Source organism: Carcharodon carcharias (genome assembly GCF_017639515.1).
Source record: "Carcharodon carcharias isolate sCarCar2 chromosome 35 unlocalized genomic scaffold, sCarCar2.pri SUPER_35_unloc_5, whole genome shotgun sequence".
NCBI classification, from domain to species: domain Eukaryota; kingdom Metazoa; phylum Chordata; class Chondrichthyes; order Lamniformes; family Lamnidae; genus Carcharodon; species Carcharodon carcharias.
The window spans coordinates 84916-100551 of NW_024470721.1; the positions used below are offsets into that span (position 1 = coordinate 84916).

The 15636-nt window shown below is 62.0% G+C and overlaps 2 protein-coding genes across 2 annotated transcripts in view; one reads left to right on the plus strand and one right to left on the minus strand.

The window, feature by feature from the left end:
• The window catches only part of LOC121274262 (renin binding protein), a 42415-nt gene extending 37591 nt beyond the window's left edge, over positions 1–4824 (plus strand). Inside the window, exons 7-11 of the mRNA XM_041181473.1 lie at positions 590–671; positions 1811–1986; positions 3309–3440; positions 4117–4204; positions 4542–4824. Coding sequence (XP_041037407.1) covers positions 590–671; positions 1811–1986; positions 3309–3440; positions 4117–4204; positions 4542–4612 — 549 coding nt within the window. The 3' untranslated portion in view covers positions 4613–4824. The remainder of the gene's footprint in view (positions 1–589; positions 672–1810; positions 1987–3308; positions 3441–4116; positions 4205–4541) is intronic.
• A 2351-nt stretch (positions 4825–7175) lies between these two features.
• Positions 7176–11587, minus strand: emd (emerin (Emery-Dreifuss muscular dystrophy)). The gene is made up of 4 exons (XM_041181459.1): positions 11245–11587; positions 10652–10774; positions 9259–9335; positions 7176–7727 (listed from the first exon to the last, which is right to left on the minus strand). The coding sequence occupies exons 1-4, from the start codon at positions 11585–11587 to the stop codon at positions 7518–7520; spliced, it is 753 nt and encodes a 250-aa protein (XP_041037393.1). The 3' UTR covers positions 7176–7517.
• Between the last annotated feature and the right edge of the window lie 4049 nt (positions 11588–15636).

Consider the following 15636-nt stretch of genomic DNA (forward strand, 5'->3'; position numbering starts at 1 on the left):
GGGGGGGGAGGCCATTCAGCCCCTCCTCCCTGTGCTGGTTCTTTGAAAGATCTATCCCATTAATCCCACTCTCCCCTCCCAGCTCTCCCGCCCCCCCCCACACACACACCCTGTTAATCGAGTATTTCTCCGATTCCCCCCACTTTTGAACGTTCCTATTGAATCTGCTTCCGCCGCCCTTTCAGGCAGCGCCTTCCAGATCACCACAACTCGCTGTGTCAGACACATTCTCCTCATCTTCCCCCCACCCACCCCCTCTGGATCTTCTACCGATTCTCTTCAATCTGTGTCCCCCCCCCTCCACTCTGGTTACCGACCCTCCTGCCACTGGAAACAGTTTCTCCTCATTGACGCGATCCAAACCCCCCTCGTGATTCTGAACGCCTCGATTCAATCTCCCCCCTTAACCTTCTCCGCTCTAAGGAGAACAATCCCAGCTTCCCAGTTTATAATCTGACAATGTTTCCAAATTGTTCCCCCCCAGTGTAAAGTATTTTAACCCTCTCTCCCTCCCTCCCTCCCTCTCTCTCTCCTTCCCCCACCTTCCTCCCTCTCTCCCTCGTCGCCTCCCTCCCTCCCTCTGTTCCAGCGTGAAGACTCTGTTGTCCTGGAGACGGTATCAACAGAAGGGAAAGAGCTGCCTGGTTCCCAAGGACGTCTACAAAACCCAGGTAACCTCGCGGGGCGAGGGGGGAGGGTGTCCGATACTCCGTGGGGAGGGGGGAGGGTGTTGGAGACCCCGGGGGGAGGGGGGGGGGGGCGGAGACCCCGGGGGGAGGGGGGGATGTCTGAGACCCGGGGGGGGGGGGAGCGTGTCCGACACCCCGGGGTGGGGGGTACACCCGGTCTGGATGTGGTCACTGTGGAACCGCTTGACCTGGGGCATCTGGACCAAGGCCGAGAGTGTTCAGAGCACCCACAGGGCCTGAGTCCCGGCCGGGGGTCCCGGGTGGGGGGTCCAGGCTAGCGGGTGGGGGGTCTGGGGTGGGAGTCCGGGGTGGGGGTCCGGGAGTCCGGGGTGGGGGTCCGGGAGTCCGGGGTGGGGGTCCGGGAGTCCCGGGTGGGGGTCCGGGAGTCCGGGGTGGGGGTCCGGGAGTCCGGGGTGGGGGTCTCAGTGTCCAGGGTGGGGGTCCGGAGTCCGGGGTGGGGGTCCGGAGTCCGGGGTGGGGGTCCGGAGTCCGGGGTGGGGGTCCGGAGTCCGGGGTGGGGGTCCGAGAGTCCGGGGTGGGGGTCCGGGAGTCCGGGGTGGGGGTCTCAGGGTCCGGGGTGGGGGTCCGGGGGTCCGGGGTGGGGGTCCGGGAGTCCGGGGTGGGGGTCCGGGAGTCCCGGGTGGGGGTCCGGGAGTCCGGGGTGGGGGTCCGGAGTCCGGGGTGGGGGTCCGGAGTCCGGGGTGGGGGTCCGGAGTCCGGGGTGGGGGTCCGAGAGTCCGGGGTGGGGGTCCGGGAGTCCGGGGTGGGGGTCTCAGGGTCCGGGGTGGGGGTCCGGAGTCCAGGGTGGGGGTCTCAGGGTCCGGGGTGGGGGTCTCAGGGTCCGGGGTGGGGGTCCGGGAGTCCGGGGTGGGGGTCCGGGAGTCCGGGGTGGGGGTCCGGGAGTCCGGGGCGGGGGTCCGGGAGTCCGGGGCGGGGGTCCGGGAGTCCGGGGTGGGGGTCCGGGAGTCCGGGGCGGGGGTCCGGGAGTCCGGGGCGGGGGTCCGGGAGTCCGGGGCGGGGGTCCGGGAGTCTGGGGTGGGGGTCCGGGAGTCCGGGGTGGGATATTTGGTCAGCAGTGACTCTGGGCTGAGTGTGTTCCTGGTTTCCTATCCCTGGGACAGGACACACTCTGGAAGCCGGCTCCTTCCTCCTGAAATACGCAGTGAAACACGGACACCAGGAGCTGCAACAAACGGCCATTGAGAAGTTCATGATCCTGCCCTTCGAGGCCGGCTGGGACCTGGAGTTCGGGGGTTTACTCTACTTCCAGGACGTGGATGGACATTCACCCACCCAGGTCAGTGCTCAGGGATAGAGAGAGAGCAGACTCCACCCCCCGCCACCCCCTCCCCCCACCTTCTCCCACATCCCAGGGACCATCATGCCCCTCAGGCAGCCCCATGCCCGCTCTTGCGCGATGCCTCCCGCAGTCCAATATCTGCCGGAACGCTGGACCTCCGGAGCGAGCGTGTCCCGGTTCGGACCCCTCCTCAACGCCACCAAGGGGACTGAGTCAGTTGTTCAGGGAGGGATCCTTAAATTGGGAGGAGTTAAACTCCCCGAGCTGGGCTATTACTGAGACTCGGGGACAGGTCTATCTTACAGCTGACGTCCATCCTAAGTTTTAATAATGGCCACTTAACAGCTGAGGGGAAAATGCTTGAAGGTGGCAGAAGAATTGTCCGGAAGAGTGAGTATTCCGGAATCCTGCACTGAAGTAACTCTTTCGAGTTAAAAACAATTAAACCAAATTAACAAAATTGGGATAAATCAGGCACAGCCCCTAATTCAGGTCAGCTGTAAAACCAAGAACAAAGTTTAACCTGCGCTGAAGTAGCTGAAGCTTTGGTAACAGGAGGTTATTCAAACCCTTTCCCAATTACTGGGTTAGGTCCCAGCTGGAAGGTCGTGTCCAATTCCGGGCCCCGCACTTTGGGAAGGATGTGGAGGGATTCGGAGGGGGTGCGGAGGGAGGGAGATTTACCAGGACTGGTTCCCGGGGATGAGGGGGCTTCAGTTCATGTGGAGAGACTGGGAGAAGCCGGGAATGTTCTCTTTTAGAGCGGAGAAGGTTAAGGGGGAGATTGAATCGAGGCGTTCAGAATCACGAGGGGATTTGGATCGAGTGAATGAGGAGAAAGTGTTTCCAGTGGCAGGAGGGTCGGTAACCAGAGTAGGGGGGGGGCGGGGTGGTGGTGGGGGTCACAGATTGAAGAGAATTGGTAAAAGATCCAGAGGGGGTGGGGGGAGATGAGGAGAATGTGTTTGACACAGCGAGTTGTGGTGATCTGGAAGGCGCTGCCTGAAAGGGCGGCGGAAGCAGATTCAATAGGAACGTTCAAAAGGGGGAATTGGAGAAATACTCGAAGGGGAAAAATTCACAGGGTGTGTGGGGGTGGGGGGGAGGGGAGAGTGGGGTTAATTGCATAGCTCTTTCAAAGAGCCAGCACAGGGACGAGGGGCTGAATGGCCTCCTCCTGAGCTGTGCGGTTCTGTTTGTTAACTCTTAACGTTCTGTGTTTGGGGTTGCACAGGGATTTCTGCAGCTATAACCAGCTCTCTCTCTCTCTGTCTCTCTCTCTCTCCCTCCCTCTCCCCCCACCCCTCACCCCCTCACAGCTGGAGTGGGACATGAAACTCTGGTGGCCCCATGCTGAGGCACTGGTGGCATTCCTACTGGGATACCAGGTCAGCAGAGACCCCCGGCTGCTGCAGCTCTTTAAGAAGGTCTTCAACTACACCTTCACACACGTAAGTAGATGGCAGAGCTGGTCTCTATTCCACACCCCCACCCACCCCCTGACAATGTGGGATCATGCACCCCTAGCCAAGCTGCTCCAGTGCAGCTACAACCCTGGCATCTACCCGGCTGTGTGAGAAATTGCCCAGGTATGTCCTGTACACAAAAAGCAGGACAAATCCAACCCGACCAATTACCGCCCCATCAGTCTACTCTCCATCATCAGTAAAGAAATGGAAGGGGTCATCGACAGTGTTATCAAGCGGCACTTGCTTAGCAATAACCTGCTCACTGATGCCCAGTTTGGGTTCCACCAGGGTCACTCAGCTCCTGACCTCATTACAGCCTTGGTTCAAACATGGACAAAAGAGCTGAAATCCCGAGGTGAGGTGAGAGTGACTGCCCCTGACATCAAGGCAGCATTTGACCAAGTGTGGCATCAAGGAGACCCAGCAACACTGGAATCAATGGGAATCAGGGGGAAAACTCTCCGCTGGTTGGAGTCATACCCAGCACAAAGGAAGATGGTTGAGTGACTGGCCGAGGGGAGAGTGTGTGTCACTGATATACCTCTCCCCAGCACCGGGGTGTGGCGGTGAGGGGGCGGTTAAATGTGTGTCAGTGATATACCTCCCGGTTTTTGAAGATGCTGTCAGTCAGACCTACCTGGTGACGTTTCTATTCCAGTTCCCGGACCGGGAGAACGGGGAGTGGTTTGGGTATCTGAACCGACAAGGGACGGTGAGCCACACCTTCAAGGGAGGTCCCTACAAAGGTAACGATGCTCCCGGGGTACTTCAGAGCGACTCGGAATGGGGAGCCGGAGGGAGCAGCGCTGGGGAGAGCGAGGGAGGAGGCGGATCGGGGAGAGACAGAGTGTGGATGAAGGGAGGGGCGGAGAGTGAGAGGAGAAGATGGAGTGAGGGAGGGAGCGGGAAAGGGACAGAGCGGAGGAACAGAGTGGGGCACAGAGGGAGTGAGCAGGGGGTGGGGTGGGCAGCGGACAGATGGATGCAGCCGCTGTCAGAATGATGGAGAATGTTGAACATTTGGGGGAGTTGGGTTGAGAGTATCGGACACTCGATCGCTCACTCCATCTCTTCCTTCTCTAGGCTGTTTCCATCTCCCTCGCTGCCTGTATCTCTGTGAGAAGATTCTAGACAGTTTGCTGCAAGATGCCTGAAAGATGTGTGAGCATCGCTGTCACCATGAGGACTGTCCAGTGTTACAGCTCAAGGCAAACTCCACACGAAACCTCTTCTGAAATTCGACTGATCTACTTTATTCCCAGCACATCATTCAATAGAGGCTGACGCTGTAGGAGCTTTACTCTGCATCTAGCCCCGTGCTGTACCTGTCCTGGGAGTGTTTGATGGGGACGGTGTAGATGGTGCTTTACTCTCTATCTAACCCCATGCTGTACCTGTCCTGGGAGTGTTTGATGGGGACGGTGTAGAGGGAGCGTTACTCTGTATCTAACCCCGTGCTGTACCTGTCCTGGGAGTGTTTGATGGGGACGGTGTAGAGGGAGATTTACTCTATATCTAACCCCGTGCTGTACCTGTCCTGGGAGTGTTTGATGGGGACGGTGTAGATGGTGCTTTACTCTCTATCTAACCCCATGCTGTACCTGTCCTGGGCGTGTTTGATGGGGACGGTGTAGAGGGAGATTTACTCTGTATCTAACCCCGTGCTGTACCTGTCCTGGGAGTGTTTGATGGGGCAGTGTAGAGGGCACTTTACTCTGTATCTAACCCCGTGCTGTACCTGTCCTGGGAGTGTTTGATGGGGACGGTGTAGAGGGAGCTTTACTCTGTATCTAACCCCGTGCTGTACCTGTCCTGGGAGTGTTTGATGGGGCAGTGTAGAGGGGGCTTTACTCTGTATCTAACCCCGTGCTGTACCTGTCCTGGGAGTGTTTGATGGGGACAGTGTAGAGGGAGATTTACTCTGTATCTAACCTCGTGCTGTACATGTCCTGTGAGTGTTTGATGGGGACGGTGTAGAGGGAGATTTACTCTGTATCTAACCCCGTGCTGTACCTGTCCTGTGAGTGTTTGATGGGGACAGTGTAGAGGGAGATTTACTCTGTATCTAACCCCGTGCTGTACCTGTCCTGGGAGTGTTTGATGGGGACGGTGTAGAGGGAGATTTACTCTGTATCTAACCCGTGCTGTACCTGTCCTGGGAGTGTTTGATGGGGACGGTGTAGAGGGAGCTTTACTCTGTATCTAGCCCCGTGCTGTACCTGTCCTGGGAGTGTTTGATGGGGACGGTGTAGAGGGAGCTTTACTCTGTATCTAACACCGTGCTGTACCTGTCCTGGGAGTGTTTGATGGGGACAGTGTAAAGGGAGATTTACTCTGTATTTAACCCCGTGCTGTACCTGTCCTGGGAGTGTTTGATGGGGACGGTGCAGAGGGAGCTTCCTATGTCACTGACTATATCTGTACTGATGTCAGCCTCTTACTGAGTGATTAGTAAATGATTAAAGGAATCTGAAACATTTTTGCAAATGAACACAGGCTGGTCTCAGCTTTTCACCTCACGGTCACCAGGATAGATGCTGGATTGGCGCATTTCAAAGGAGCAACAATTTATCCTGCACGGGAGAAAGTTCCCAATTGGTTTTGATGTCGACTATGGTTGCAGCATCACCATGGAGAACGCACCAGGCAACTACAGCCGACCACCCGCCAATGCTTTTGTATAATTAAGTAAGGCACGATGCCTGGTCCTGTTCCTTGTCCCTGCGCAGGACAAGATCCTGCGTGTGAATAGATGTGACCTCGAGCAAGTGTAAGTGAGTGACGTGGCGATGCCTGGCTGATGATTTCCAATTGACTGTGTAATTCCTAGCACACACAGCATTGTTCAGCCAGTGCTGTCCACCCTCAGAATCACATGTCACGTTAGACATTAGCTCCTGAGTTTTGCGAGCGTGGGCTAGTTGAGTCCGGTTCAGTAACTCTTGTCAGTTGTGAACAGTCGCAGGGACGTGCAGTTTGAATCGATCTGCCAGCCTTTGGAGCGTAGGGTCAACACGCGTGGCATCATACCATCATTGAAACTGATAGACCACATTCCTCATTTGTGTCCTTTTGGCATGACGGCTGCATCCAGTGAATTGAAACGCTCTGCCCCTGTAGCATTAACCCCGTTGACCATACAGATCAGAGCCACTGAGTCCCACGGGCACTGGTTCCCTCGCTCCCGCACCAACCCCCCCACCACCCCCCCCACCCAGTGCAGAAACTGCATTGTCATCAATAAAGTTGGAGGAGACTTGAATGAATGTTTTCCTTTGCTTTATTTTTGGTTGGCAAAAGACATCAGAATGTCAGGGTGCACGACCCCTGACCCCTTCACCTGGCCCGCTCACCCCTGACCCCACACCCTAACGCAGTGCCCTCTCAGGTGGGTGTAAAAGATCCCACGGCCACTATTGGAAGAAGAGCCGGGAGGGGGGGTGGGGGGTGGGAGTTCTCCCCAGTCTCCTGGGGCCCACCCAATATTTATCCAATATAAGGTAATACGACCTGAGGGGAGGCCATTCAGCCCATCACGCCTGTGCCAGCTCCTTGAAAAATCTAACCCATGAATCCCACTTTTCGCCCCGACATCCCAGGAATTTCCCCCCTTCGAGTATTTCTCCAATTACCGCGCCCCCCCCCCCCGCCCGCCCTTTGAACGTTCCTACTGAATCTGCTTCCACAACCCGCCACCCCCACCCCCACCCCCACCTCCTTTTCAGGCAGCGCCTTCCAGATCGCGACGACTCGCTGAGTCAAAAATCCTCTCGGAGCTGGAGCATCGACGAAGTTGCTGTTTGTGGGATCTTTCTGTGCCTAAATGGGCCACCGCTTCTCCAGCCAGCGGCTCCGGGTGTCGAACAAAGCGTGTGATCGCCTCAGGAGCGATGAGACACCCCAAGCTGGAGGGGAGGGGAGAGGGCTTGTGCAATGGGAGTTCCTGTGCTGGTTTAGATTCCCCCCCACCCTCGCTCTCTGTGACGCTGAAGCTGGATGAGAAAAGGGGGGGTTTGGGTGGGGGGCGGTGGGTGTAGAACCTGTGGAACAGAAGCTGCTTCATGTGGAATCTCTGCCGATCGCCCTGGGGGATTTCTGCTCCCGCTGCATCCACTGGTACAGGGCGAACAGCAGACCCACCCACAGCGTGAAGAGGAGGAGCTGTGCCCAGAGCGGGACCTGACGGCTGCTGGGCTCCCTGCTCTGGGGGGGCCCGCGCTGGACCTCCTGGTACTGGATCTTCCTCCTTCGCTGCTCAACCTCCCGATCCTGCGGGTGCAGAGAGAGAGAGAGAGAGATTGTTATGGCGGGGGTGGGGGCGACGGTTCGTGGGGTTTTGGGGGGGGTGGTGGGGGGGTATGGGGGTGTGGGGACCTCTGAATGTGGAGCAATGAAGAAGAGGCAGCACAGATTAGCCAAGGGTAAATCGTGTTTAACTAACTTGCGGGAGTTTCTCGATCAGGTGTCGGAGAGGGTCGATGAGGGTAATGTGGTGGATGCGGTGTACATGGGCTTCCAAACAGCTGCCGTTAAAGTGCCGCACAACAGACTTCTCTCAGCAAAGCTGAAGCTGGTGCACTGAAAGTGGCCAAAGCAACACGGATACCAAACTGGCTGAGTTACAGCAAACAGAGCTCAGTGGCAAACACTGACTGGGGGAAGAGCGGCTTTCCCTGGGGGTTAGGACCCCCCCCCCCCTCCCCCGGCTCTTCCTGACGCAGGTTAATGACCGAGACCCTGATGTAACGTGGCACGATTCCAAAGTTTGGGAATGATGCAAAAGCTTTGTGAACTGTGAGGAGGATGGTGATAAACTTCAAAAGGACAAGGGAAATGGGACTGAGTCTCAGGTTCCCATCCAGTCGGGTAAAGGGCTGGAGGAGAGGGCGGAACCCCCGAACCCCCACCCCCGGACCCTCATACCCCCCGAACCCCCACACACCCCCCGAACCCCCACCCCCGGACCCTCATACCCCCTCTCCCCACCCCCACAACCCCCCCAAACACCCACACCCTGAACCACCACCCCCCCGAACCACCATTCCCCTGAACCCCCACACCCCAACCCCGCCAAACACCCACACCCCTTCATACCCCCGAAACCCCAAACGCCCCCCGAACACCCACAACCCCGAACACCCACACCCCCATCTCCCCAACCCACGAACCCCCACATCCCCCCGGACCCTCATACCCCCGAAACCCCACACCTCTCCCCACCCCCACAACCGCCCCGAACCCCCACACCCCGCACCACCACCCCCTGAACCACCACACTCCAAACTCCCCCACCCCCTGAACCACCATTCCCCTAAACCCCCACATCCCAAACCCCCCCGAACCCCCCCACACCAACATCCCCGAACCCCCAAATGCCCCTGAACCCCCACAACCTCTCTCCCCACCCCAAACTCCCTGAACCCCCACACCCCGAACCTCACCACACCAACACCCCCTGAACCCCCCCACACCAACACCCCTGGAACCCCCACCACACCAACACCCCCTGAACCCCCCCACACCAACGCCCCCCAACCCCCCACACCAACGCCCCCCGAACCCCCCCACACACCAACGCCCCCCGAACCCCCCCACACCAAAGCCCCCCGAACCCCCCCACACCAACACTGAAACCCCACAGCCCAAACCTCCCCAACACCATATCCCCACTGAACCCTCCCTCTCACCACTGAGCACACACCATCCTGGAGGAAGACCCCGCCTTGTACTGAAAGTATCACTGCCCCAAACCCTGTCAGCGCTGAGCTGGGGAACACTCAGTAACCATTGCTCCTCTTACCCAGGGTCTCACCGCAGAATGGACAGGAACTGAACCACTGGAGGAAACTGTTCCAGAGTAACGGACATCCTCACACTCTGTGTAAATGCAGAGAGAGAGAGAGAGTAACATCAAAGCAAGAGAACATTTAGAACTGCCAAAACAGCGAGACCAAATGAAGTGGTGAAAGCAAAGAGGAGCTTTACTCTGTATCTAACCCCGTGCTGTACCTGTCCTGGGAGTGTTTGATGGGGACGGTGTAGAGAGAGCTTTACTCGGTATCTAACCCCGTGCTGTACCTGTCCTGGGAGTGTTTGATGGGACAGTGTAGAGGGAGATTTACTCTGTATCTAACCCCGTGCTGTACCTGTCCTGGGAGTGTTTGATGGGGACAGTGTAGAGGGCGCTTTACTCTGTATCTAACCCCGTGCTATACCTGTCCTGGGAGTGTTTGATGGGGACGGTGTAGAGAGACCTTTACTCTGTATATTTCCCCGTGCTGTACCTGTCCTGGGAGTGTTTGATGGGACAGTGTAGAGGGAGATTTACTCTGTATCTAACCCCGTGCTATACCTGTCCTGGGAGTGTTTGATGGGGACGGTGTAGAGAGACCTTTACTCTGTATATTTCCCCGTGCTGTATCTGTCCTGGGAGTGTTTGATGGGACAGTGTAGAGGGAGATTTACTCTGTATCTAACCCCGTGCTATACCTGTCCTGGGAGTGTTTGATGGGGACAGTGTAGAGGGAACTTTACTCTGTATCTAACCCCGTGCTGTACCTGTCCTGGGAGTGTTTGATGGGGACAGTGTAGAGCGAGCTTTACTCTGTATCTAACCCCGTGCTGTACCTGTCCTGGGAGTGTTTGATGGGGACGGTGTAGAGGGATCTTTACTCTGTATCTAACTCCGTGCTGTACCTGTCCTGGGAGTGTTTGATGGGGACAGTGTAGAGGGAGTTTTACTCTGTATCTAACCCCGTGCTGTATCTGTCCTGGGAGTGTTTGATGGGGACGGTGTAGAGGGATCTTTACTCTGTATCTAACTCCGTGCTGTACCTGTCCTGGGAGTGTTTGATGGGGACGGTGTAGAGGAAGATTTACTCTGTATCTAACCCCGTGCTGTACCTGTCCTGGGAGTGTTTGATGGGGACAGTGTAGAGGGAGTTTTACTCTGTATCTAACCCCGTGCTGTACCTGTCCTGGGAGTGTTTGATGGGGACGGTGTAGAGGGATCTTTACTCTGTATCTAACTCCGTGCTGTACCTCTCCTGGGAGTGTTTGATGGGGACGGTGTAGAGGAAGATTTACTCTGTATCTAACCCCGTGCTGTACCTGTCCTGGGAGTGTTCGATGGGGACAGTGTAGAGGGAGCTTTACTCTGTATCTAACCCCGTGCTTTGGTGAAATTCACACACCTTCCTCCTCGCCGCTGGACGATTCGGTGATCCCAACTGGTGACCTGTGACCTGTGAGCTGTGAGCTGTGACCCTGGCGGAGAGCCTGATGTAGTTTTTTCTCATACAGACGGCGAGTGGAACCTGTGAATTAGAGGTTGGAGTGAGTTTGGGCTCCTGGTACTGAGCGAGAGAGGGAGAGCAAAGGAGATATTCCCCTTCATCCCAGGACAGGAACACTCTGCTTCAGTCAGGTAGTAACAGTGGGCTGGGTAGAGGGTTTTCTCCCCATCCCGCACCCCCGGCATAACCCTCACCCCTTCCACCCCCCCATCCTGGTGCTGTGTACGCAGACCCTCCCCCACCGAGTTCGATCCCCAACTCCCAACCAGCCCCTCGCACCCTGCACCCCCCGAACACAGACAGCCGGTCAGTGCCGCCTCCAGGAGGCGCAACAACACCCCTTTCCAGACCACTGCCTCCTCACCCCAGCCTGCCAACAGCGGACAGGTGACAGGTGGGAGGTGGGTCACATCAACCAGTGACCGCATTACCCCCCACCCCCACCCCCAGGGTTAGTGGCCGTCTGGGACCCCCACCCTCGGGCTCCTCACCTACAATGGGACCATGTTCAATCCGATGCTCCTCCAGCTGAACAGCCAGTTCCTCATCACTCAAACCTCCCAGAGCTTCCATCAGCGAGAGCCCAGACTCCGGCCCCGTCCACTCCGGCCCCGTCCACTCCGGCCCCGTCCACTCCGGCCCCGTCCACTCCGGCCCCGTCCACTCCGGCCCCGTCCACTCCGGCCCCGTCCACTCTGGCTGAGGGTCACCTGCAGGACGATGAGACAGGAGTCTTTCCCGGGAACCACCCCCTCCCCCTCGCCCTCCCCTTCCCCATTCCCAGTGTCCATCCACTTCCACTCGCAAATCACAGCCCAGGGAGGGTCGGAGCATCATAGCCAGCCCGGCACCCGCTCCCCAGCACCCACTCCCCCGGCACCCACCCACTCCCCCAGCACCCACCCACTCCCCCAGCACCCACCCACTCCCCCGGCACCCACCCACTCCCCCAGCACCCACCCACTCCCCCAGCACCCACCCACTCCCCCAGCACCCACTCCCCCAGCACCCACCCACTCCCCCAGCACCCACTCCCCCAGCACCCACTCCCCCAGCACCCACTCCCCCAGCACCCACTCCCCCAGCACCCACCCACTCCCCCAGCACCCACCCACTCCCCCAGCACCCACCCACTCCCCCAGCACCCACTCCCCCAGCACCCACTCCCCCAGCACCCACCCACTCCCCCGGCACCCACCCACTCCCCCAGCACCCACTCCCCCAGCACCCACTCCCCCAGCACCCACCCACTCCCCCAGCACCCGCTCCCCCAGCACCCACTCCCCCCAGCACCCACCCACCCACCCACTCCCCCAGCACCCACCCCACTCCCCCAGCACCCACCCACTCCCCCAGCACCCACTCCCCCAGCACCCACTCCCCCAGCACCCACCCACTCCCCCAGCACCCCGCTCCCCCAGCACCCACTCCCCCAGCACCCACCCACCCACCCACTCCCCCAGCACCCACCCACTCCCCCAGCACCCACCCACTCCCCCAGCACCCACTCCCCCGGCACCCACACCCCCGGCACCCACTCCCCCGGCACCCACCCACTCCCCCAGCACCCACCCACTCCCCAGCACCCACTCCCCCGGCACCCACACCCCCGGCACCCACTCCCCCGGCACCCACCCACTCCCCCAGCACCCGCTCCCCCAGCACCCACTCCCCCAGCACCCACCCACCCACCCACTCCCCCAGCACCCACCCACTCCCCCAGCACCCACTCCCCCAGCACCCACTCCCCCGGCACCCACTCCCCCGGCACCCACCCACTCCCCCAGCACCCGCTCCCCCAGCACCCACCCACTCCCCCAGCACCCACCCACTCCCCCAGCACCCACCCACTCCCCCAGCACCCACTCCCCCGGCACCCACTCCCCCGGCACCCACTCCCCCGGCACCCACTCCCCCGGCACCCACTCCCCCAGCACCCACTCCCCCGGCACCCACCCACTCCCCCAGCACCCACCCGCTCCCCCAGCACCCACCCGCTCCCCCAGCACCCACCCACTCCCCCAGCACCCACTCCCCCGGCACCCACTCCCCCAGCACCCACTCCCCCAGCACCCACTCCCCCAGCACCCACTCCCCCGGCACCCACCCGCTCCCCCAGCACCCACTCCCCCAGCACCCACCCACTCCCCCAGCACCCACTCCCCCAGCACCCACTCCCCCAGCACCCACCCACTCCCCCAGCACCCACCCACTCCCCCAGCACCCACCCACTCCCCCAGCACCCACCCACTCCCCCAGCACCCACCCACTCCCCCAGCACCCACCCACTCCCCCAGCACCCACCCGCTACCCCAGCACCCACTCCCCCAGCATCCACTCCCCCAGCACCCACTCCCCCAGCACCCACTCCCCCAGCACCCACTCCCCCAGCACCCACCCACTCCCCCAGCACCCACCCACTCCCCCAGCACCCACCCACTCCCCCAGCACCCACTCCCCCAGCACCCACCCACTCCCCCAGCACCCACCCACTCCCCCAGCACCCACTCCCCCGGCACCCACTCCCCCAGCACCCACTCCCCCAGCACCCACTCCCCCAGCACCCACCCACTCCCCCAGCACCCACTCCCCCAGCACCCACCCGCTCCCCAGCACCCACTCCCCCAGCACCCACTCCCCCAGCACCCACCCACTCCCCCAGCACCCGCTCCCCCAGCACCCACCCACTCCCCCAGCACCCGCTCCCCCAGCACCCACCCACTCCCCCAGCACCCACTCCCCCAGCACCCACTCCCCCAGCACCCACCCACTCCCCCAGCACCCACCCACTCCCCCAGCACCCACTCCCCCGGCACCCACCCACTCCCCAGCACCCACTCCCCCGGCACCCACTCCCCCAGCACCCACCCACTCCCCCAGCACCCCACCCACTCCCCCAGCACCCACCCACTCCCCCAGCACCCACCCACTCCCCCAGCACCCACTCCCCCAGCACCCACCCACTCCCCCAGCACCCACTCCCTCAGCACCCACTCCCCCAGCACCCACCCACTCCCCCAGCACCCACTCCCCCAGCACCCGCTCCCCCAGCACCCACCCACTCCCCCAGCACCCACCCACTCCCCCAGCACCCACTCCCCCAGCACCCACCCACTCCCCCAGCACCCACTCCCCCAGCACCCACTCCCCCAGCACCCACCCACTCCCCCGGCACCCGCTCCCCCGGCACCCACTCCCCAGCACCCACCCACTCCCCCAGCACCCACTCCCCCAGCACCCACCCACTCCCCCAGCACCCACTCCCCCAGCACCCACTCCCCCAGCACCCACTCCCCCAGCACCCACCCACTCCCCCGGCACCCACTCCCCCGGCACCCACTCCCCCAGCACCCACTCCCCCAGCACCCACCCACTCCCCCAGCACCCACCCACTCCCCCAGCACCCACTCCCCCAGCACCCACCCACTCCCCCAGCACCCACCCGCTCCCCAGCACCCACCCACTCCCCCAGCACCCACTCCCCCAGCACCCACTCCCCCAGCACCCACTCCCCCAGCACCCACTCCCCCAGCACCCACCCACTCCCCCAGCACCCGCACCCCAGCACCCACCCACTCCCCCAGCACCCACCCACTCCCCCAGCACCCACTCCCCCAGCACCCACTCCCCCGGCACCCACTCCCCCAGCACCCACTCCCACAGCACCCACCCACTCCCCAGCACCCACCCACTCCCCAGCACCCACCCACTCCCCCAGCACCCACTCCCCCAGCACCCGCTCCCCCAGCACCCACCCACTCCCCCAGCACCCACTCCCCCAGCACCCACCCGCTCCCCAGCACCCACTCCCCCAGCACCCACTCCCCCAGCACCCACCCACTCCCCCAGCACCCGCTCCCCAGCACCCACTCCCCCAGCACCCACTCCCCCAGCACCCACTCCCCCAGCACCCACCCCCCCAGCACCCACCCACTCCCCCAGCACCCACTCCCCCAGCACCCACCCGCTCCCCAGCACCCACTCCCCCAGCACCCACTCCCCCAGCACCCACTCCCCCAGCACCCACCCACTCCCCCAGCACCCACCCACTCCCCCAGCACCCACCCACTCCCCCAGCACCCACCCACTCCCCCAGCACCCACTCCCCCAGCACCCACCCACTCCCCCAGCACCCACCCACTCCCCAGCACCCACTCCCCCAGCACCCACTCCCCAGCACCCACTCCCCCAGCACCCACCCCCCCAGCACCCACCCACTCCCCCAGCACCCACTCCCCCAGCACCCACTCCCCCAGCACCCACCCACTCCCCCAGCACCCACTCCCCCAGCACCCACCCACTCCCCCAGCACCCACTCCCCCAGCACCCACTCCCCCGGCACCCACTCCCCCGGCACCCACTCCCCCAGCACCCACTCCCCCAGCACCCACTCCCCCAGCACCCACCCACTCCCCCAGCACCCACTCCCCCAGCACCCACCCACTCCCCCAGCACCCACCCACTCCCCCAGCACCCACTCCCCCAGCACCCACTCCCCCGGCACCCACTCCCCCAGCACCCACTCCCCCAGCACCCACTCCCCCGGCACCCACTCCCCCAGCACCCGCTCCCCCAGCACCCGCTCCCCCAGCACCCGCTCCCCCAGCACCCACCCACTCCCCCAGCACCCACTCCCCCAGCACCCACTCCCCCGGCACCCACTCCCCCAGCACCCACCCACTCCCCCAGCACCCACCCACTCCCCCAGCACCCACCCACTCCCCCAGCACCCACCCACTCCCCCAGCACCCACCCACTCCCCCAGCACCCACCCACTCCCCCAGCACCCACTCCCCCAGCACCCACCCACTCCCCCAGCACCCACCCACTCCCCCAGCACCCACCCACTCCCCCAGCACCCACCCACTCCCCCAGCACCCACC

Excerpts from the sequence above, each read along its gene's own strand:
- emd (XM_041181459.1), bottom strand. The coding sequence starts at position 11,587 with ATGCTCCGACCCTCCCTGGGCTGTGATTTGCGAGTGGAAGTGGATGGA. Across the intron at positions 10,775-11,244 it reads TGAACATGGTCCCATTGTAG|GTTCCACTCGCCGTCTGTAT; the intron begins GTGAGGAGCCCG and ends TCTAATTCACAG. Across the intron at positions 7,728-9,258 it reads ATTCTGCGGTGAGACCCTGG|GATCGGGAGGTTGAGCAGCG; the intron begins GTAAGAGGAGCA and ends CTGCACCCGCAG.